At 33.4% G+C, this 22,959-nt stretch overlaps 1 protein-coding gene across 1 annotated transcript; it reads right to left on the bottom strand.

The window, feature by feature from the left end:
* Positions 1-20,315: 20,315 nt before the first annotated feature.
* On the bottom strand, positions 20,316-21,395 carry LOC131928646 (uncharacterized). The gene has a single exon (XM_059284722.1). It carries the CDS (start codon positions 21,393-21,395, stop codon positions 20,316-20,318), a length of 1,080 nt encoding a protein of 359 aa, XP_059140705.1.
* Positions 21,396-22,959: the final 1,564 nt, after the last annotated feature.

The following is a 22,959-nucleotide window of genomic DNA, read 5'->3' as shown; positions in this document are numbered from 1 at the left end:
CTGAAGTTTTCGATTTACATTTTTTTAATTAAAAAAAAAGACACGTGATGTGTTTACTTCTATGGTTTCAAAATCTATAGCGATGACTGACTGACACACTACCACCAGCGTTATATATATATATATATATATATATATATATATATATATATATATATATATATATATATATATATATATATATATATTATGTTTCTGTGAACTCGGCATATGAAGGGATCATTTGGTCAACACTATGCCCAACCAACTTTACTTACCCTAACTTGAGTTAGGTACCTATTAAAGCTGAATGAGTTAAGGGACGGTCTACTGACTTTAACCCTAATTCGAAATCGAGACTTACGTGTTAATGTTTTATATATTCAGTCCAATTAAATTGAAAACGACATTTCACTACCCTTTTATTCTAATTCGTTACAAACATTTATGTGTATTTTATAAAACAATCGGTCCTCCAAAATTTATTTTGGAAACAAATGTAGCTCAATAGTTACTTCCATTGATTCCGATATTATTTTAATATATTTTTGAAGCGACAACAAGCTTTGAAAAATGGATCTTACACGGATTCTAAACTTTATTTAGTAAATTAGCTAATGTCGGTTAATAGTGGGTGTGGTTTAAACATTGCCCACCCCCTAGCTGGTAGTTGCAAAAAAATATTCACAGAGTTTTACGATTTCAGTTTATATAATTATGTATGTATTTAAACATTTTACTGTCTGAGAAAATTGGAACAGAACGTACGCAAAACATTATACTACAAATTATGAAACCAAACAATCCATTTTCATGACGGTGATTTAGACGATGAATTTTTTTTTTTCCTTCAGATCAACCGAGGCCGTTGACATTAAAACAATAATTATCCGTCTCAAATTTCAACACGAAAAAAGAAAGACTTTCAATCAATTATGTTTTCGTAAACCGGCTAAATTATCGTCGAACGATGACTGACTTTGTGCCTGAGGATACGCAAAAAACAATTTAAACGTTTATACCTCGGTCGTAAATTTGAGGTAGAAAAACAACCGATCGTTTATAATTATTTCAAAGTTGCTTAAAATTTTGATTTCTTATTCCGGCTCTTAGTACAGACTTCTACAATAAAAAAAAGTAAATAATTCGATTTACTCTACACTCGTGTTTTAAATTATGTTTTGATAAATATGTAGTATAACAATCACAAAACAAAAATATTTTTACATTTTAACATAGGGGTTACTGGGTCTCTACATTCGAAATTTAGCAATTTGTGTATTTGTATAAGTCTAGTGGTTGAATTTACTTCCATACTGTATACAATATTCAAAGGAACGTTTCTATAGTTGAAAAAATGTAATACCAATATGTATTAATCACTAACTTTTAAACTATGTTAGGTTTTCTTAGTATTAAGTTGTTTATGTTTAGCTAAGTTTCCTGGAGCCTGACGGTTTAGCTCTCGTACGTTCCACCGTAGTCTGTTATAGAATTGATTAAAATTAGTAAAGAAAATATTTGTTTTCATTTGACACCTACAATATCTATAGTTTTATATATATATATATATATATATATATATATATATATATATATATATATATATATATATATATATATATATATACATATACATATATATAAGGTATATTTTTTTTACTAGTGTGGGAAATGAGAGTGGATTTAAAAATATTTTTATTCATTTGTTAAGTTGAATTGTGTGTACTGCTCTACATCGTGTTGGCTACACATTACGGATGTATACTATAAACAGTTGTGTTAGAAGATAAAAAATTATTGTGTATTTGACTTCATTCATAACGCAAGCTGGTGGATTTGGTAGGGGGGGGGGCTACACAAGTACAGTTATATAGAGAATTGGATAGAGAAAATAATACATCATTTTTCTTAGATTTATACTTAGATTTAAATGCTGCCGATCGTGAGGGGGGTGGGGGATATGACTTCACAAAAAAATGCATATATGATAATGAAAACATTTTTAAATAAGTTGATAAAAAATAGAATTACCGATAAATATAACATTAGAATTTATTGTGCTAAGTTTTCTTTTCATTATATTTTAAAACATTTTTTTTTCAATTTCTTTCCTATTATAAAACTGTTTTTATGCTTACTAGTCTTTGTTTTTTTAGACGAGATTTGAAATGAATGGACTGTTTGGAAACAATTGACTTTGCTTAGTTTATTTCTACTTTTATTGTATCAGTAGAAAAAAACCCATTTCATATCGTTGCACAACATGCTGCAAGCACTGTGTCTCCTGTACCTGGTGCTGTGTGTCCCTAACGACGTGTTAAAGTTTCACGCCATAACACTAGACATGCTGCAAGCACTGTGTCTCCTGTACCTGGTGCTGTGTGTCCCTAACGACGTGTTAAAGTTTCACGCCATAACACTAGAAACCTCGACCTGGTTTAGGTTTTTAAAAGACGCAATCAACCAAACCCTAAATCAGTCGGGCGCATCTAATAATTGTGTTTTATTTGACAACGTTAATCATTGGATTAATTGTTTTTTCTGTGAACCCAAAAACGTTTTTGGTTTTAGAGTTCGGATGCAGATATTTTTAAAATGTATATTTTCGGTTAATTTAATGAGAAGATATCCACAAGAATGTAGCAATTTTATAAAAAGACAAACTTATTTTTCATCTATTCTTTTTTTTTTCTTTTTTTTTCTTTTTTTTTTTTTCTTTTTTTTTTTTTTTTTTCTTTTTTTTTTTTTTTTTCTTTTTTCTTTCTTTCTTTATTTATTTTTAAATAATAGATGTTGAAATTAAGATCTAAGCGACCAGTGTTTGTCGTTAACTTACAAAAGTGAGAAGTATGTTCAATAAATATTTGTGTAAACAAAATTTAATGATGTACCAAAATTACCATGCCGCCAGAATCATAGCTTTTGATTCGTAAAACTCTGTGAATATTTTTTTGCAACTACCAGTAAAAAGGTGTGTGAGTAATACGGTGATCTAATCCATACATTGTCAATATGTTTAAAAATGAATTTTAAAGAACACAGAAAGCAGTAGCTAGTTTAAAAAAATGTATGATCTGTACTGTATATTTTTTTCACAGACATGTGATTTACAGCATCAGTTTGCCTTGTTCGCTATAGTAATACAGTTTTCATCATCGGCTTAGTTATAGGGAGGCTAGTATTTCTAATTGAAAAGCGTGGTTTTTTATCGACTCTGATTTCAAAAACTTTCATTTTGCTGTAATACTTTAGAAATTATGATCACAGTATATTTAATTCTGATTGTAGACAACATATTTTTGTAAAAACGGATAGTGTTAAGCAATTTTATTACATTCCAAAGTAATTTTTAATTTGTTTTGACATTTATAATTAAATGTGTAGACATATACATATTTATATTAAGAGAGTGATTATTTCCCATATTTTGCTTGACTTAATTAATATCACAGAAATTATTATGCAATTTTTTAAAAGGATTACAAAACAGATTGTGTTGCTCTCATTGTTTTTGATTGTAGTTGTATATATATTTATTTTACATCATAGCGAAGCTATGAACCCCCCCCCCCCCATGAGACGATCCTGGCTACGCCACTGTTAATAGCGTATGTATTCAATATTTTTTTCAGCTCTCTTGCCCTATGAGCTTTGTAGTTTTTTTTACTTCGTTTCGCTTATTGAGTTTGTGTTTTGATTTTGAGCTCATATGCTACAAATTTAACTTCATGTGTTCGTTCTACAACTCTGTATAACTCTGTATTAAAAATTATATTTTCTTGTTATGTTTTAAACTAGATGAATAATGATCAGTGCTTGCCGCAGGGGCGGAACTACAGTGCCGCCAGACCCCGCAATGCGGGTGGCCCACGCCATTTAGTGGCCCAGAGACGGCCATAATAAAAAAATTGTATAGTTTAAAAAAAAGTAAATTTTCTTTCATTTTTGACTTGATGGTTGTTTTGTAAAAACTTACCGTAGCTGCGGTTGGATTATCTTTATTCTATAGACACCACCCCACGCTCTTGTATATTCTTTTCCCTTTGTTTTTAAACCACTGTGAAAGCCGAGTCTTTCTTCTACAATTAAATTTATCAAAGATAAGCACACGTTCAAAACACGTATTGAATCAATAATATTTAAACAAGGTAATTAAAACGTCTAGCGACAATTTTAGCGCAATTTCCATATGTTATCTAAAAATATCTCTGTCGTAGTGTAAATCAAGAGCAGGGTTAGTAAAACCATTGGTTAAAATACATGTTTTATTTACAATAGAGTTACATGACTAAAAACCATTGCGCGCCTAGCTGCTGAACGTGATGACGCAGCCATTAAACGTGATGGCGCAGCTATTGAACGTGATGACGCGTGTGGTGTGGTTGGATAAAAATGCCTACTAATTCGGTCCAAATTTTTATTAATTCAAAAAATTTTTTGAGACCGAACGAAAGGATATTTTTGAAAACTTTCTTCGGCAATATTGTTCTAAATTATGGCAGGAATCGATTAGTACATGTTTCAAGTCGCTAAGTGGTCTGGTTGCCGAGATATGGGCCAACAACTGCATTTTTTCGAGGTTTTTTGGCTTTTCCAGGAAATCCAGGAAGGAATTCAGGAATTTTTTTGGCCCACAATCATCCTCGGAACTTGCTTAACATAATCGCTTTTGTAACTAGTCCTCTATATTGCTTCGTTGAGGAGCAGATACGACTTAAAGCTACGGACACACATTCATTCATTCATCCATCCATCCATCCATCCAGAAATGACGGGTTAATAAACGCAATTCTCCAGAATGGAAATTGCGCTAAAAATTAATAATGTAAATACAAAACAAGTTAATTAAAACGTCTAGTGACATTTAAGCGCAATTTCCTTATGTTATCTAAAAATAGCTCTGTCGTAGCGTAAATCGAGAACAGGGTTAGTAAAACCATTGGTTAATTATTATTATTAAAACGTTTTTTATTAATTTTTTTTCAGTATTTTACATGTTTTATTTACAATAGAGTTACATGACTATAAACCATTGCGCGCCTAGCTACTGAACGTGATGACGCAGTCATTGAACGTGATGGCGCAGCTATTGAACATGATGACGCGTGTGGTGTGGTTGGATAAAAATGCCTACTAATTCGGTCCAAATTTTTATTAATTCAAAATTTTTTTTGTGACCAAACGAAAGGATATTTTTGAAAACTTTCTTCGGCAATATTGTTCTAAATTATGGCAGGAATCGATTGGTACATGTTTCAAGTCGCTAAATGGTCTGGTTGCCGAGATATGGGCCAAAAACTGCTTTTTTTCGAGGTTTTTTGGCTTTTCCGGGAAATCCATGAAAGAAACCCGGAATTTTTATAGCCTATGTTCATCCTCATAACTTGCTTAACATAATTGCTTTTGGAACTAGTCATCGATATTGCTTCGTTGAGGAGGAGATACGACTTAAAGCTGCGGACACACATCCAGCCATTGATTCTTACATTCATACATCCAGAAATGACGGGTTAATAAACGCAATTCTCCAGAATGGAAATTGCGCTAAAAAAAACCAACATAAAAATAAACATAACATGAGACACATTACTTATACAAAGCTTTCATGTTTTATATTATTTTGAACGACAAGGAGTTAATGGGCTTCTATCAGAAACTAATTAAAACTGATTTTCACAAAACACACTAATTAACTTCCAGACATGACATGATGTTGAAATTTTTTAAATTGATGTTTTTCAAATCCCGAACAGGCCAGCAATGAGTATCCCATGTTCGTATTTTGTGATTGTATATATATATATATATATATATATATATATATACAATCACATATATACAATATATATATATATATATATATATATATATATATATATATATATATATATATATATATAAATATGGTGGGGGGGCCTAAAAAATTTTTTTGCGGGGTGGCCCTTTTTTCTAGTTCCGATACTTGTGCTTGGGATGATTTTAACAAAAATATGACTTATGCGTAACATAATTTTGAGAAAATGTAAGTTTACAAAATTTTAACTTGGTAACAGAAGACAACAGGTTAATGTAGTGTTCGCCATTGTAAAGTTTAGTAGTCCATTGTTCAGAATAGGTTCATCCGCCCACCTCACGTGGTCTTGAGATATAGCATGCCGCAACAAACCCGCCTGTCCCTAAGGGTGATTGGTTTTCGGTTACGCGGTTCCTAACCCAATACAGTCTACTTGAGAGGCTGCTGACTCAAGCAAAGTTAAACGGAATCAAAAGCTCAAACGGGGATGGGATTGGACATACCTTGCTGAAAGCAAAAAAAAAATATACCCAAACTAACATTAGATTGGAATACCCAAGGAAAGAGGAAAGTAGGTAGGTCAAAACAATCGTGGAAAAATCAGTTGTCTGTGAAGCAAAAACAGCTGAATAATGTGGGCAAAACTTGGAGAAATCGCCAGAAGTGTGGTTGTGTCCCTTTGCTCCAGATGAAAGGTAATTAGGACTGACATTAGACATCAAGACAAATATATGCTGCCGTTTAGAGTCCATTCTATATTATTTAAGGGGACGGTGTGATCGGATAGTAGAGCTTAAGTCTTCGAATCAGGGACTCGAGTCCACCCAGCTCTGGTTGGTACCTGACTTACATTAGGGAAGCAACTGCGGCTGGGCATATTACAGACCACGCTATCCCATGTATGCAGAAGTCATTAAAACATTTTAACTCTACTTCATATGCCCCGTGTGTTTTTGCCACAAACGGGGAAAAAAGTTTTATTTTTTAAAATTAGAGTATTTAAAATTACATTCCTTAGTAATATGTTTACTTGCCAACCGACCACACAAATTGTAATAAATGATTCTACTCACAAAAATAGCATTTACTTCCATTAACCTACATTAGGCGATACAGCTGCTGGTTTTCAAATTAAAAGGACCTCTAATTGCAAGTATACCTCGCTCACCGAGCGTCCCTATAATTCACATTGACACTCTACCCAGGTATCTCTATAATTCTCATTGACACTCTCTACAGGTATCTCTATAATTCACATTGATGCTCTACCCAAGTATTCCGATAATTCACATTGACACTCTACCCAGATATCCCTGGATGTCACATGGCATACCGGGTTACCTCTCGTTCATACAAAACTAATCATACCACATAAAAGCCAAGATATAACACAACAATAGTAATAGCTAGACCACCCGTCATCCTTTGGATAACTGTGGGTTTCGGGGTTCATAAATAACTTCACGTCTGTCACTTATCGTCACACAAAAAACTGACCCCACATTTAAAAATGACGTCAAACCTCAGACGTTGTTGTCTTTTAAAATCACGGATTTTGGCTAAGTATGGGTCTGACCACACTATCCCTTCATATGCTGACGTCACAGGTGAACTCTACATCTGCCCAACACTACTTCACCCAGTGTCCCGTAAAGTCTCAGGCAACATGTTTTTATCGTTTAAAACAATGATTTCGGGCAAGGAACATGGGTCTAACCACACTATCGTTTCATATGCTGAGGACACATAAACAGATGAACTCTACTTCACCTGCCCTGTGTCCCGCGAAGTCGCGATAGGCAACTTAATAATCATTCACATCTAAAAAATAAAAATGAAAAAAAGTATGTAACTATGTCATAATGTGTTTCGAACACGTACCACCCGCATGGTAACTATTACACTATCATGTTAGCTATGTAGGCGCTTACGATTATATGTTGGCGTTAGTTTTATAATGTACTGCAAGTAAGAAACTTTAGTTACGTGAATAGGCCCTATTATTTCGAATTTAATTATATCCCAAATTAGTAAATTCCATAGCTAAACAAAGATTTATGTATAATAATTAAGGTCTGAAATAGTTTAGTATATCTAGATAGAGCTTGATTCTAGATGTTTAGATGTAGAATTTACGTTAAGTGTAGTTTTTCCGTAGCTTTAAATTCTAGACATATATCTAGAACCTAGAGATAGATAAATACCATGTATTCTCGTCTTAGATGATCCTTGTAGCTTAAAAGCAAGTATTTATATCAAATATTTAAGGACTAATATAGTTTAATAAAGAAACTCAATAATTTATTTTGATTTTATAATGCTTTTTATTTTAAACTAATTAATTTTGGTTTGACCTAGATTCTAGATTTAAGATCTAGGATTGACTTTCCCTTCGTCTGACAGTTGATTTGTAGATCTAGAGAAATTTATTGTATACTCAAAGTAGAACTGTTAAAAATTGATAATAGTGTTGAAACCTAATAAAAATAGCAAACAGACGTATCGTTAAAGCTATAACCGACAGAAAATTAGCTTTATAATGCGTTGAACTTCTGAATGAGCAACAAAATATTCAATAGAAGCCGCCATTATTGTTATAAAAAGTAAATAAATCATGTGACGTCACTATAAGTAAAGGCATTCTTCTGAACTTTTATAATTAGTGTGGTTTATCTACCAATGAATATATCAATAAATTAATTAACGTCTTTAAAAACAATTGTGTAATTTGTGATTAACAGTTTGGTCAAAAAGAACATTATTCTCTACCTAAATAGGTATTTTACAGATCTATACATAGTGCAGATTCTCTCCTGTAACAAAACAGACAAACAAAAAAAAAATATTTTTATACAAACTTGTAAACAAACTTGAGTTTTAGTAGTATACTAGACTACCCGTTATCTAGTTAGATAACTGTGGGTTTCGGGGGGGGGGGGGGTCATCCATAAATGACATCACGTCTTTCACTCAGAGGCGTAGCGACCCTTTTCTGCGCCCGGGGATAAACTTTTCGATTTGAAAATTTTAAAGTGGTTAATCTACCTATGAATAAATCAATAAATTAATTAACGTCTTTAAAAAATGTGTGATTAACAGTCTGTCTGCAATGAAAAATTATTCTCTACCTACATACTATTTTACAGCCCCCATATCGAGCAGTTTCCTTACAGTAAGAAATCAGACAAACAAATAAATATTCAAACATGTAAACAAAGTTGAGTTTTAGTAGTATACTAGACTACCCGTTATCTAGTTAGATAACTGTGGGTTTCGGGGGGTCATCCATAAATTACATCACGTCTGCCAGCACTTATCATCCCATAATAACCAGACCCCACATTCAAAAAGACGTTTTTTATATTTTAAAACTCTACTAAACTCTACTTCTCCTTCCCAGTGCCCCGCCAAGTCTCAGACATGTTTGTATTTAAAAAAAAAAGATTTCGGCCAAAGCATGGCTCTGACCACACTATCCCTTCATATGCTGAGAACATAGAAACTGGTGAACTCTACTTCACCTGCCCTTCGCCTCGCGAGGTCCTGATAGTCAACCTTATCATTCACATACAGCAGGGGTCGGCAACCTTTTGGGACGGAAGAGCCAAAAGTTACAATTTACCACATTTCACAGTTTTTAAAGAGCCACAATCATTTTTATTTAAATATTATGATATTTGATTATATATATATATATATATATATATATATATATATATATATATATATATATATATATATATATATATATATATATATAAACATACACATGTTTTGCACAAAACATATTGAAGTAGTTTAGCAAGCTCTCCTCGAAATTAGAAACTTTACATGGTTATTAGATCTATATCTTTAATTACCGAGTATTGCAGACTAATATTTTAATGAGTTTTAAAAACAAATTAAAATAATTATTAATATTTGTGCATGGAGCTGAAGAGCCGCATCTTGACATCAAAAGAGCCGCATGCGGCTCGCGAGCCGCAGGTTGCCGACCCCTGACATACAGGCCTAAAGAAAAAATAATTGAACATTGTTGTAAACTAAAACGTTTAACTATTACTATAGTCAATGTTCTAAACTTTTATAATAAATGGGGTTAATCTACCTATGAATATATCAAAAAATTAATTAACAGCTTTAAATTAGTTAAAAATTAACAGTGTGTTCAAGAAAGAACAACATTTACCACCCAAAATCCTATTTTACAGCTCTACACATAACGCAGATTCTCCCCAATAACAAGTAAAAAAAACAAACTAACAAAAAATGAGTTATCAAACAGCACTATTCAGTCAAAAGTAAGCCATTGTTCTAAAACTTTTTAAAAAATGTGGTTAATCTATCTATGAATAAATGAATTAATTAATTAACGTCTTTAAATAAATGTGTGGTTAACAGTCAGTCTGCAATAAAAAATTGTTTCCTTACAGTAAGAAATCAGACAAACAAATTAATATTCAAACATGTAAACAAAGTTGAGTTTTAGTAGTATATAGATAGATAGATAACTAATCAAAAGGGTCTGCAATCCAGCAATTCGCCTAGCAAAGATTTTAACACAGTTAGGTCCCCTAATTAGTTCAAACATTCACAGTTAACTTATGCAGAGTGTTGCGCTGGTGTGTAATTACCACAGGTAACTTTTTAAAAATAATGCATACATTAATAATAACTGGTTTAATACATTTTAAATATTTTTTGTTTTACTATTTATTTCCCAATAAAATTGCATGACAAAAAATATCCAAAATATGTCAAAATATGCATAGTATAATTTCTACACTACTAGGTTTATTCATCTTTTAGGACAATTTTAAATATAACAATATTAAAACGAAGTAGGATATGAGCCAACATACTATTAAAGCACCATGATATCGCATTTTACTTCACAATCATTCTTAATAGATGAGTAGCGTGTGCTGTAGAGCTTGGTGCTGGTCGAGATGGAAATGACGAAGTTGACGCTACAGATTATCTGACAAACAACGATTGAAAGGATGTAACTGAAACGGATCGCTGTTTCGGAGTCACCTGTGGACGTTACGATAAAATATCTACACACATGTGGGTTTCCACACAGCGGCCGTCACCACACACACAACAAGAAGGGTTTTAAAAATCTTCAATTCGCTCTGTTTAGAGTTGACTCCCTTGTGTTTCGCTATGCTCGTTTCTCCCCTTCTCCTCAGCTGTATGATAATAATAAACGAGCAAATCACGATGATGATTAAAGTGACGACTGAAAAAAAATCGTGTTCAGAACGCAGCAGATGTAGGCGATGATGAAGTTGAAGTTGTTGTGGTAGGATTGAGTGTAGCCTAGGTGTGTATTTTATAAAACGGGGCAAGGACGTGTTCAGATAGTTTGGTGTCACTGACGGAAAAAAAGGATGTGCCCCCCCCCCCCCGCCCCCCATCAAACACCTTATCCTCCCCAAGCCAATCTGTTTTACACGATCCACACCTCCCACAAAATTAACATTCGCACACTATTACGAAAAGTGATAAAGTTAAAAAAAAAAAAAACTCAATATTAATTCCCCAACTCGTTCATTGCTTTTAATAAATCAGTTAAAACAAGGTTATTTTTTTTGGTTTTTAGTTGCATACTTTTATAAAGCTGTTAGTTAGCTTAATCAGTTTTGGTTGTTTATAGCTCTGCAAATCATGGAAAAATTTATTTAACACAATTATGCTGAGATTCTACAAAGTGGTAGATCTTGGATGACAATGCAAGAATATATTAAATTTAGATGGACACTTTAATTTAATAAAATCGTTTAAATGTACTTAATTAATAATAAAAGGGGAGATAAAAAATGTAATACAAAATACTGGCGTATACTTCGTCAGAGGGCCATCGATGGTGAGCTGTATTGCGTTGACTGATATCGTGCCTTATCGTCGACTACGCACTAAATTGGGGCGGATAACTGGAGTTTAGAGATTACAGGGTACTGGACGGAATTCAACGAAAATTTCTTAATGAAGTTGTAGCCTATGCAGTGTCGACTTCATGTCGAACGAATGAGTAAAAAGTGGCAATTAATTCTTAAATAAAAAAATATAAAGAAATAGTCTTTATTATATTCACAACCACAAAAACAAATCGCAAGTGAAAAACATCAGTACAAATTTAAAACGTTTTCTTTAACCTTACTCAATCTATAGGCTGTAAAGCCTAAAAATAAAAGCCTGAGCACTCAGTGACGGAATTGAACATCGGTCATATATGTTGTTATTGAACGAAAAATATCAATGAGCTCCCTATGAAAGGGGAAATATTCTCATCAAGTGACGCGACATGCTTTTTTGTATGCAAAACTACTAAGTGTGTTATTGGACATTATAATTGTGATAAAATCTTGATGGGCTTCAGACTGTTGTAATATGTAAAGCGGTAAAATGTATTTTAACACGTTCAGATGATTCACAACTTAGTTGACTTGTCTACTGCTGGAGCAAGGCAAGTTTGAGTTCAAGGCCTGATGTCAACTAAAAGCTACTTCGACTTTTTGACACCTTAAACAATCGCAAAGAGGAAGTCCACAACCTATAACATATCTCTATGCTGCAGTAAATAAAGATCAACCAAAATGTCCAACACTGTTGACACATAGTGATCATCTATCCTAAGACCCCCGAAAAAAACTTTTCTTCTATATAAATTATTTAATATTTTCTTTCTATTATAAAATATAAAATATTAATATCCAGATGTAATAAATTAAAGCTATTGCCATATCTAATCATTGATTTTGAGTTGAAGTGAATAATATATTTACTCTTCAAACTACTATTTGCAGGCTTTTATTTACATACAAATTAAACTCTTGACAGAATTTTTTACGTAAACCATTTTGTTTGATTTATTTCATAGTCGGCGACTGCCAAAGTTCTGTAAAGTATCCCTAAAACTTTTGTTCATGACGATGTAAACAACAAAATCCCCAGAGCTGTTGATACAACCAACAATATTCAGGAGCTGGTACAGCAACTTGGAGAAGTTGGTGGGCGTGTCGTCTGTCATGGAGTAGGACGCGTCGTCCGGCATGAACATGGGGATACAGGAGATGGCGGAGGTGATGACGTACAGCACGCACACGGCCAGCAGGATTTTCGTCGTGCGGCTGTTAGATTTGGATTTGGACGTCAGCGCTTGTCTTTTAACTGAAGCGGATTTTATTTTCATGGATATGACGACACATCCCAGTGCTGTGAAGATTGGGGGGATGAGTAGACTGGTGTACACAACGAGGCCCTGTATGTTCTCAGCTTTTTCAACGTCGTCGTAAAACACTGGAGAGTTCTGCAACAGACCTATCGTCAGATTGCTTCGCGGATCAATGGAGAAATGGATCTCTAGCCAGAAACCGGTGTAGATGAAAATCGATACCCAGTACACAGCAACAGAAAAAAAACGACAAACCAAGTTCTGCCGGGTGTAATGACGCGGTGAAATGATAAAGGAAAAAATATGACGATCAATCGTTCGATTGTTATCAACATCGGCATGCTTGATGCCATCAGGCCGAACGAGTAGTCAAAGAATGTACAAATTGAAAAGAATACAAACAAAATGTAAGTGTCTTCAATAGAATAGCCAACGTATTTATGGTTGGAGACAGTCTCGTAGATAATTTTAGGCACGCTGTTGAAGGCGATGAGAAAGACGATGTTGTAGAAGGCGAGGTTGACCAGGAGGATGTTGGAGCTTTTGTTCATGCCGTGTTTGGCCAGGACGATGATGCTCAGCACGTTGCCCACAACACCAAACGACGAGATGGCGGGGGTGACGAAGTACATCAACACTCGCATCGTTAACAGGGCTACGTCATCGGTTATCAGCTCCACCGTGGTGAGGAAATCGAGGCCGGGGTTAGGGTTATAGCTCATCGAGTCGTCCCCTGCAATACCAGCAACGGTTGTAACTTCAGGCATCGTGTCTGTACTGATCGTCAAGATTACAATCAGCGTATTTTCCGAAACCGTTACGTGGCCATATGTACACAAGCAGAACTTAAAATTATTTAATATTTGATTCAAGGATAGGAAAATGTAAACATGTGAAGATTTAACATGCAGTATCTCTATTCGTTCAAAAACGTATGTCGTTGGTTATCTCTAAAGTCCTTGTACTGTTCACTCGCCTAACCACAACACGTTGCTGTTTCAAACATACCAACACAATGTTGAAGCTATTTATAGCTTAAAGTAAACATAAGAACAAATTACAACATGAATACACTTATTATAAAATATAACTGTTTGTAAATAAAGTTAAATTAAAATGTTGCTGATTTTTTTTCAAAAATTAACTTTCGATCTTACTCTTAAGTTATGGATAAAAATGCATTTTTAGATTTTTTTACAATAAAATGAAGATCTACTATTGTTTAGTGAATTATAATTTGGGTTAATAGTATGATAAATGGATTAAAAATAAAGCAAACGAGATAATTAAAATTGGCCGATAGTTAATTAATACTATAATTGTACCCATTTCGAACATTTTACAGTAGTTACTTTTTAAGGCCAAACAAAAAAAAAAGAATAATATTATTATAATTTTTATAGAAGTATTTTGTTTTTGTTTTTGCCATCTCACGCTGAATAACATAACATACACTCACTAGAAGAAATTTTATTTCTTCAGGTAAAAAAATATGAAAATAAACAGCACTAAGAAAATCATATTTTCCAATGATTTGTGATTTAAAACCTAAGCAAGTGTTTACATCAACTTTTATTACCGCGCATATATTTATGTTTTTTATTGTAATAATTAATTTACACTGGAGTATGATTATATCAACATTATGAAAATGTAACATTTTAAGATGTAGCTTTTTCTGTCATTTTTATTTGAAGTTTTCTTTATTTGATACACCACAATAACATTTGCAGGTTAAGTTTCTTGTGATGAAAGTGTTCACAAACTTTCCGTGTCTTAACTTTATAAAGGTAAAAGATTTGATGATTTAACTGACATTTAACACAACGAAAACGATGGAAATAAAGTATTTATTTTTGAACAGAAACAAATATGATTTTGTCGTGACAATAAAAGTCTGATTTTGGTGGGAGAAAATAACTTAACCTTGCCCTTTGGGTAATGAGTTAACATTTATTCAGCTAACAAGACCACAATTCAATTTTGCACCAGTCCAATCAACATAGCACGTGCGTAAAGCGCCCCCAGGTCGTTTACTTTGTGCCACGTCATGATGATATTGTTTTTTTTTGTCCTAACGCAAAATTACGCTTAGTCGTTTTCGACTTTGTAAATAGACGCAATTTGTAATTTCAAATACAAAATTGCAAAATCTAGACAAGGAGTTTACTAAATCAATAAAAGATTTGATAAAACGGAAAAATCCCTCATACACTACATGATATATTTTTTCCGAAAACGTTTTTTAATTTAAAAATCAATGTCAAAACATATCGATGCAACACTAATACGGAGATATTTCGTATTCCGATTATCGTTGGTGAACATTAAAACTTGGCACAAAATTGTTTACATCGATTAATGTTATCTAGAAAATTGTCGGTGCGATTAATGTTTTGCTGCCCGAAAGGAAAACTTCAACATATAATTTTTAAATTTCTGTATTTTGTAACTTAAATGAAACATAAGATTATAAAACTGTGTACCTCTAATAGGATGATTTTGTTTTCATACAGATTGAATAAAAAGTTATCATTCTATTTATACTTGTAAAAGACATACACATAAAATGACATAAAAAAGGATATACAGTAAATTGTTTAGGAGACATTAACATCCCTCCATACTTATATGGCACTAACGTATTAGATTTTTTTTAATGATGGTCTTTTGTCTGATATTTACGTTTCACTTACATTTTTCCTTACGGTGTTTTTTGATGGACACATGGATAGTAAAAATTTATTTATGGATATACGAATAGGTGTAAGAACAGTTTAAAACACAGGGTTATAATTACTGTAAGCTGATTCCATTTTGTACACTATAACTTTCTTCACTGATGTGCCATCCACTTATCGATAAAGACTGGTGAATTTCATACGAGTAAAACAAACTGTTAAAACTATTACTGCTATCTCAGCGGAAGAAAGAGCATGTTTACACATTTAAGATTGTAAAGACTGCCCGTAAAGATTTGTATTGTGAAAATGCCTGCCCCGTGAATTTAAATAAAATTGATGTCAAAATATTTATAGAGGTTTTTTTTTGTTGTTGCATTGTTACAAATAACTGTGCTCGCTACGACCTTACAGAAGAGTGTTGTACAACAGAAACGAGCTGTTGAACAAACAATTGGGCGAGATTATACAGTAGGGTTAGACGAGGGCTGTTGGAAACTTTAAAAATATTGTATCTTTTTGTTACTGTACAGTGACAAGTACACCTATTTATTTTTTTCATCATCAGATGAAGTAGAGTGCATCTGTTTCATAGACCTCGGCATATGAAGTGATAGTGTGGTCTGCACTAGGCTCAGACGCCGTTGCTTTCCCTAACATTAGTCTGGTAACGATAGTCCATCAGTCCATCAGAGCTTGGTTGACTCACGGACTTTCTAATGACTTTAACTATGACTTTCAAGCTAGCAGTCTAGCTCTATTCCGATAGGCCAAGCCGTACCATAATTATATTTTTTACAAGCGTATATACCTTGATTGCTCTGTGTGTTTTTCTTCGCTATTTGTCTTCGTCCATCACGAGTAAACGCTGCTATAAAATTGTTACAGTGACACGTGGGTCAGTAACACGTTGTGATGTTACATACAATTTACGTAATTAGATGTTTAATTAAATTAAAATCCTTTTATCAATAAATGTTATAAAAAAGAAAGCTTCCTTTTAAACTTTACAGCCCATGCGGCTGGTGATGTATTCTAAAGCAGTAATGTGGTCAGCAATATACCCAACCACCTTTACTTTCATGACGTGAGTCAGGTACCCATCAGAGCTGAGTGGACTCAGTAACATAGTACCCACACAAACCCGTGATCCGAACTCGAGACTTTCGTGAAAACAATATAACTTTTCACTATTCGACCACGCCGTACCCAAAAAATGCTATGTAAATGATTAATTTATTACACACAATTCGGAGCGTTTATTTCATTTGCAAGACGTTTCTTTATTACATTTGCAAGAAGTTTGCTTTATTTCATTTGCAAAAGTTTGCTTTAATTTCATTTGCAAAAGTTTGCTTTATTTCATTTGCAAAAGCTTGCTTTATTTCATTTGCAAGACGTTCATTTATTTCATTTGTAAGACATATTAGTAGTATTGAAATTACAAAAAAAAAAATACTAAAAACCAATTTTAATATAAAAAACGTTAAAAAAACAATATCACGTTTATATTCTACTAAATGTCACCATTGTTAACTTATCTGAATGTCTATATTTTCTCTTTGTTTATTTGCCAGCAAAGCGAGATCAGAATATCTGCACTATGTGTAAAACTTAAAATGCGTGTTAATAAACAGATTTTTCGTTTCTCTAAACATGTAAACTCTACTTTACTGCATTATAAAGCCTTATTTCTATCGGCATTAATTACGTAGTCTCCGGAAAAAAAAACGGGGAAAAAACGTCTTAAAATATGAGTCTTTTATATTTTTTGTTTATATATAAGTTAAGGTACGTGTTACGTTCTGGGTTCGTTTCAAATCAACAACAACACTTCGTGTGTAACTTCACTACTTTTATTCGTCTCAATGCATTATTCAAGCGTATCAGAACAGCCCTCGTCCTAAGCGCTACTAACCCCCTGACTGCCCCCACAATCGTTCACTCGCCCTTTTATACCCACATTTGACCTTGGGACTACAAGACATAAACACACAAGGGTAACTACACAGTAAGGTGAACTCCACTCACACATGCACTCTCCCCTAGTTCTAGACTATTCTAAACTATTCTAATCTAACCTACAACTGACCCGTAACAGTACGTAAGGGGAAATATTTGCATGCATCAGGGGGCTCTTCTGAAAATATGGTTGCCATGGCAACGGCGGCCATCTTAAAAAGATAACCTTTGTGGAGTTCTAAAATTTCATAAACTAACACATATATCGGCCATATAATCACTGATCCTTCATTTACTAATAGATTCAGCTGGCTAGTTTGTTTTACAGAAAACCAGCTAGAATTTATTTTTTCAAATTAAAAAAAGTATGGTAAAATACCGTTAAATTTAGCATTGATTTTAAAGATTTTTCACCATACCAGATTTAGAATATCCAAAAAAAAATAATTTTAGAGTGTTTTCTGTTGCAAAAACTAGCCAGATGACTAATATTTGACATTAATTTACTTACGATTAAACTGGCGTCCCTTCAAAATTCTTACTGATTGTAAATAAAATAATAAGCTACATTTTTACCCAAATTATATGTGTCGACAAGCTCAGAAAAATATGAAATAAAACGCTAAAATAAGTGTTTAAAAAATCTCATGAGCGACCAAAGCTGTTATGAAAGAAACCAAATTAGTTGTTTTTTCTTATTTTCAGTGCATTTAAAAGCTTGTTGCTATGAAGGTTTTGTTTTTTTAAATACTTGTTTTATTTTCTACTTTTAAATTATCACTAATTTATGAAGTCGACGCTACTAAAAATATTTGCTTTAAAATACCATCAATAACTCGCCATATCTAAAAGACGACTATCCTCCCGTGAAAGCAGCCATCCGTAATTATATTTCGCAGACGACAACAAATTCTTAATCTTGTTACCTCCTCATAGTTGCAGATATTTTAAAAACTGTATTATCTGTCCCTATTAGCCATCACTAGGTCGACCTGATCTACAATTGCAAACATTCTCGTGATCGCGTCTAGATAGTTATCTCCATTTTCGTGAATGAACATAGTAATTTATCGAGTTATTAGTTTCGAAACCATTTAATTAATTTTTAATCAATTATTATAACATCCTATAAAAGTAAACAAAAAAGATACTCATCTATTGTCATCGAAGTGGAACGTATGTAAAAAGTTTGAACGAAATCGCTGCATTGAAATTTGGTCAAAATTGAGTTACAACATTTTCCTTACGCCCACAAACAAACAGACGTTACAAACTAAGAAAAAACTTGTAAAAAATATCAATATTTACAAAAGACAAAATATTGTAATCTGAGGTGTGATGTATCATCACCTACTCTCTCGTAGGTATGTTGAATGGCTCTTTGTATGATAGAGAGATGTTTTGACTGTTGTTGTACAATTTTTTTAAGTGCACTGATAACAGCGGTAAATGTTGGTGTTATTTGTATTTTTGAACTTGTTTGGCCTACATATTTTTCTGTCATTGTAATACACACTATTTAATTTCTGTTCGGTTTGAGCATCTATTCGCATTTTCGTTATTAAAAAGCATAGCAAATTTTAATATAAGGGAGGGGGCAATAAAAGTTGCCTGTTTACGCACCACCTTATTCTTATGACATTGCAACCAGATGTTACAACTACAGTATTGTACGTTCCAGTTTTTCTCGTTGGTACAAGGAGGCTTCTACTTCAACCTGGGCAAACAAATATTAAAACAATTTCTCAACTAAACTGGTGAAACTTGTTAACATAAACACATAGTATAATCCGAAAAATATTTCAATTCACGTGCCATTTTTTTATTTGAAATATTCTAACGATTATCCAATATTGCCTCAATTTAATATACATGATGTTAACAAAAATTGCATAAAATAAGAGTACTCTATAATAAATGGAAACAACTATCTTGCTGAATAGACAACCCTCTACATATCACCTACACTTGGCTCCTTTGAAAAATAATTTAGTCAGGAATTACGGCTATCGGCTCAGACTTCAGCCTTAGCAGGGCCGCAACAATGGTAAACAGCTACAGCTACACCCTCAGGCAAACAGACCGGTACCTGAGACAGCCTAATATTGAGGCTAGATGAGGTATATTATAAAGCAAGCTCAACGACCTAGCTGAGTGTTCATAATAGTGTCTTTATGCTACTTAACACTGGTGTGTTACTGAACACTGAACTAGTGATAAATTCTTGATTGGCTATAGACAGTTGTAAATCCCTAGATATTTGATATAAAGCTTAACTCATTCTCATCTTAATAAACCTCTCTTTTGAAAGAGTTTGTGAAGTTTATGTTCACTGTGTGTTGTCAACTACGTTTTAATTCAATAATTTTTTGAGGCCAAAAGGCATCGAGAAGAGACAGGCCGCAACATATCTGGATAGTGCAGTAGATGACGAACAAACGACAAAAATAATATGTATAGTCGCCGTCAATTTAGCAGGCACCCCATTTAGTTTTCTATAAAGTAAAGTATATAATAACATGTTTTTACTTTATAGCATGGTATAAATATCTAGATGTGATGGTGTAAAGGTATCGCCATGCCTAATAATTTAATTCATGTTCACATCCTTCTTATGTTTACACCTTACAGTATACGATACAGACTTATATACACAACAATTATATAGTTCACTGAATGGAAAATATACATGAAATAATCATCTCCTATAGATTGCTTATTTTACTAATCGGCGCCTCTCACAGCTACACAGATTATGTAAAGTGTCCCTAAAACTTTTGTTCATGACGATGTAAACAACAAAATCCCCAGAGCTGTTGATACAACCAACAATATTCAGGAGCTGGTACAGCAACTTGGAGAAGTTGGTGGGCGTGTCGTCTGTCATGGAGTAGGATGCGTCATCCGGCATGAACATGGGGATACAGGAGATGGCGGAGGTGATGACGTACAGCACGCACACGGCCAGCAGGATTTTCGTCGTGCGGCTGTTGGATTTGGATTTGGACGTCAGCGCTTGTCTTTTAACTGAAGCGGATTTTATTTTCATGGATATGACGACACACCCCAGTGCTGTGAAGATTGGGGGGATGAGGATGCTTGTGTAGACGAATAGACCTTCTATAGCCTCGGCTGTTTCTGGGTTGTCATAGAATAATGGAGAGTTCTGCAAAAGTGCTATCGTTAAGTTCTTTAGTGGATCGATCGACTGATTGATCTCTAGCCAGAAGCTTGTGTAGATGAAAATCGATACCCAGTAGACGACAACTAAAACGACGACGAACCACGTTCTGCCGGGTGTAATGACGCGATGAAATGATAAAGGAAAAAATATAACGATCAATCGTTCGATTGTTATCAACATTGGCATGCTTGATGCCATCAGACCGAACGAATAGTCGAAGAATGTAAAAATTGAAAAGAACACAAACAAAATATAAGTGTTTTGAATAGAATAGCCCTCATATTTATGGTTGGAGACAGTCTCGTAGATAATTTTAGGCACGCTGTTGAAGGCGATGAGAAAGACGATGTTGTAGAAGGCGAGGTTGACCAGGAGGATGTTGGAGCTTTTGTTCATGCCGTGTTTGGCCAGGACGATGATGCTCAGCACGTTGCCCACAACACCAAACGACGAGATGGCGGGGGTGACAAAGTACATCAACACTCGCATCGTTAACAGGGCAACGTCGTCGGTTATCAGCTCCTCTGTGGTCAGGAAACCAAAGCTGGAGTCGAGGTTGTAGTTACTTGCGTCGTCTTCTGAAATTCCTGTGACTGTTGTAACCTCCGGCATCATGTCTGTTCTGATATTAAAGATTATTTACTATTTCACTAAAACTGTTAATCAGGCACTTAAATACTATACACAAACAGAACTTATTGCTTACAATTTGGTCATGAGATATCCTGATTGAAAGATGTATAAAGTCCTAACATTCATGATCTAGATACATTTAAACAAGTATTTCAATGATAATCTATAAAATCACTGTGTTGTCAACATGCAAAATACAACGAGTTACTGTTTCAAACGAAATACTTCAATCTGATGTTATGTCAAGCTCTAAGATACCATAAAAATATTATTAACAATAAATTCAGGTCTTTTAATTTTAGAAGTCGACATAAAAGGTAACTGGTGTTAAAATCAACTTTTGATCTCACTCGTAAGTTAAAACAAAAATCAAATTATATTTTTATGTAGAAACTTTCAAATTTTAGTACGACATGAAGAATGATTATCACTTTAAAGTTATTCTTAAATAAACAGTTGGCTTTAAAATTAGCTTAGCAAATAAAAGAGTATAAATAATGAGAGGTTTTTTAAACAGTAGATTCCGTCAGTTGACTAAATATTATTTGGATTAAAGAAGAAAATAAATTTGAACAGTGTTGGGTCGAATACTAGCATGTAATTATTTACCCGTAGTTAGAAATTAACAAGACGCGTCATTGTAGTTTGATGTGGTACTAACGATTTAATTACTACCTGGAATACAGAGCACCAACTAACTACGTGTTTGTTAAAAAATAACATCCTATTAAGTTTTAATTAGCTTTCTAATTAAAGGCTAGAGGAATTCAAAATGAAGATCAAGAATAATTGAATGAATTCTGATTTAGGTTAATAGAGTGATCAATAAATGCACTATGAAAATAGAGCAACAAGATAAATAAAAATGGTGCTAGTTTTTAATTCATGGGTCATTTTATATGCTCTAAAGGTAAATAAACCATTTTAAACTTTCATTACTTCCTTAGTTTTCCCGATGTCTAAAGTTTTAAATAGTTCAATAACATGATTTAACGAAACCAGTGTTAAGAGCATATTTTTTGTTTTAAAGAAACAAGCGAAAACGTGTAAGTTACTGAAATCTCTCGCTGTAATAAGATATATTTTGACTAAAACACATTTTACATTTTTAAGAAAAATGATGATAAAAATAAAAAATTGCAAACGAGTTCATCGTTTTTTGATTAGGCTTTTATATAACATAAGCTAAATTGCGTGTGATATATGTAGGTAAATAGTTAATTAGTTTTTAACTTTAATTATAAGCAGGCGTATTCTTTGATTAAAATTAAATGATTTCACACTGGCCAATTAGCATATCAACATTCTGAGAGGCAATTTGTTGTAGTCGTATATCAACAACATTTTCAGATGAAGTTTTTTTTCTTTTCAAAATGTAACATCTTTTTATCATATTGTTTCTTGTATTCGAAATTTAATGTTTACTTTCTTCGAAGCGTATCTGAATACTATTTTAAGGCGTGGTATCTCCTGGTCGTACCTTAGCAACATTTTAAGTACAGTTTCTAAGCTCGTAGCGTGCTCAAACTTTGGGCAACTAAAC

The sequence above is a fragment of the Physella acuta genome, unplaced genomic scaffold, assembly GCF_028476545.2.
Source record: "Physella acuta isolate Inbredline_101_S28 unplaced genomic scaffold, ASM2847654v3 ptg001528l, whole genome shotgun sequence".
NCBI classification, from domain to species: domain Eukaryota; kingdom Metazoa; phylum Mollusca; class Gastropoda; family Physidae; genus Physella; species Physella acuta.
The sequence above is the reverse complement of the archived record's forward strand: the minus strand, read 5'-3'. Positions and strand labels throughout refer to the sequence as shown.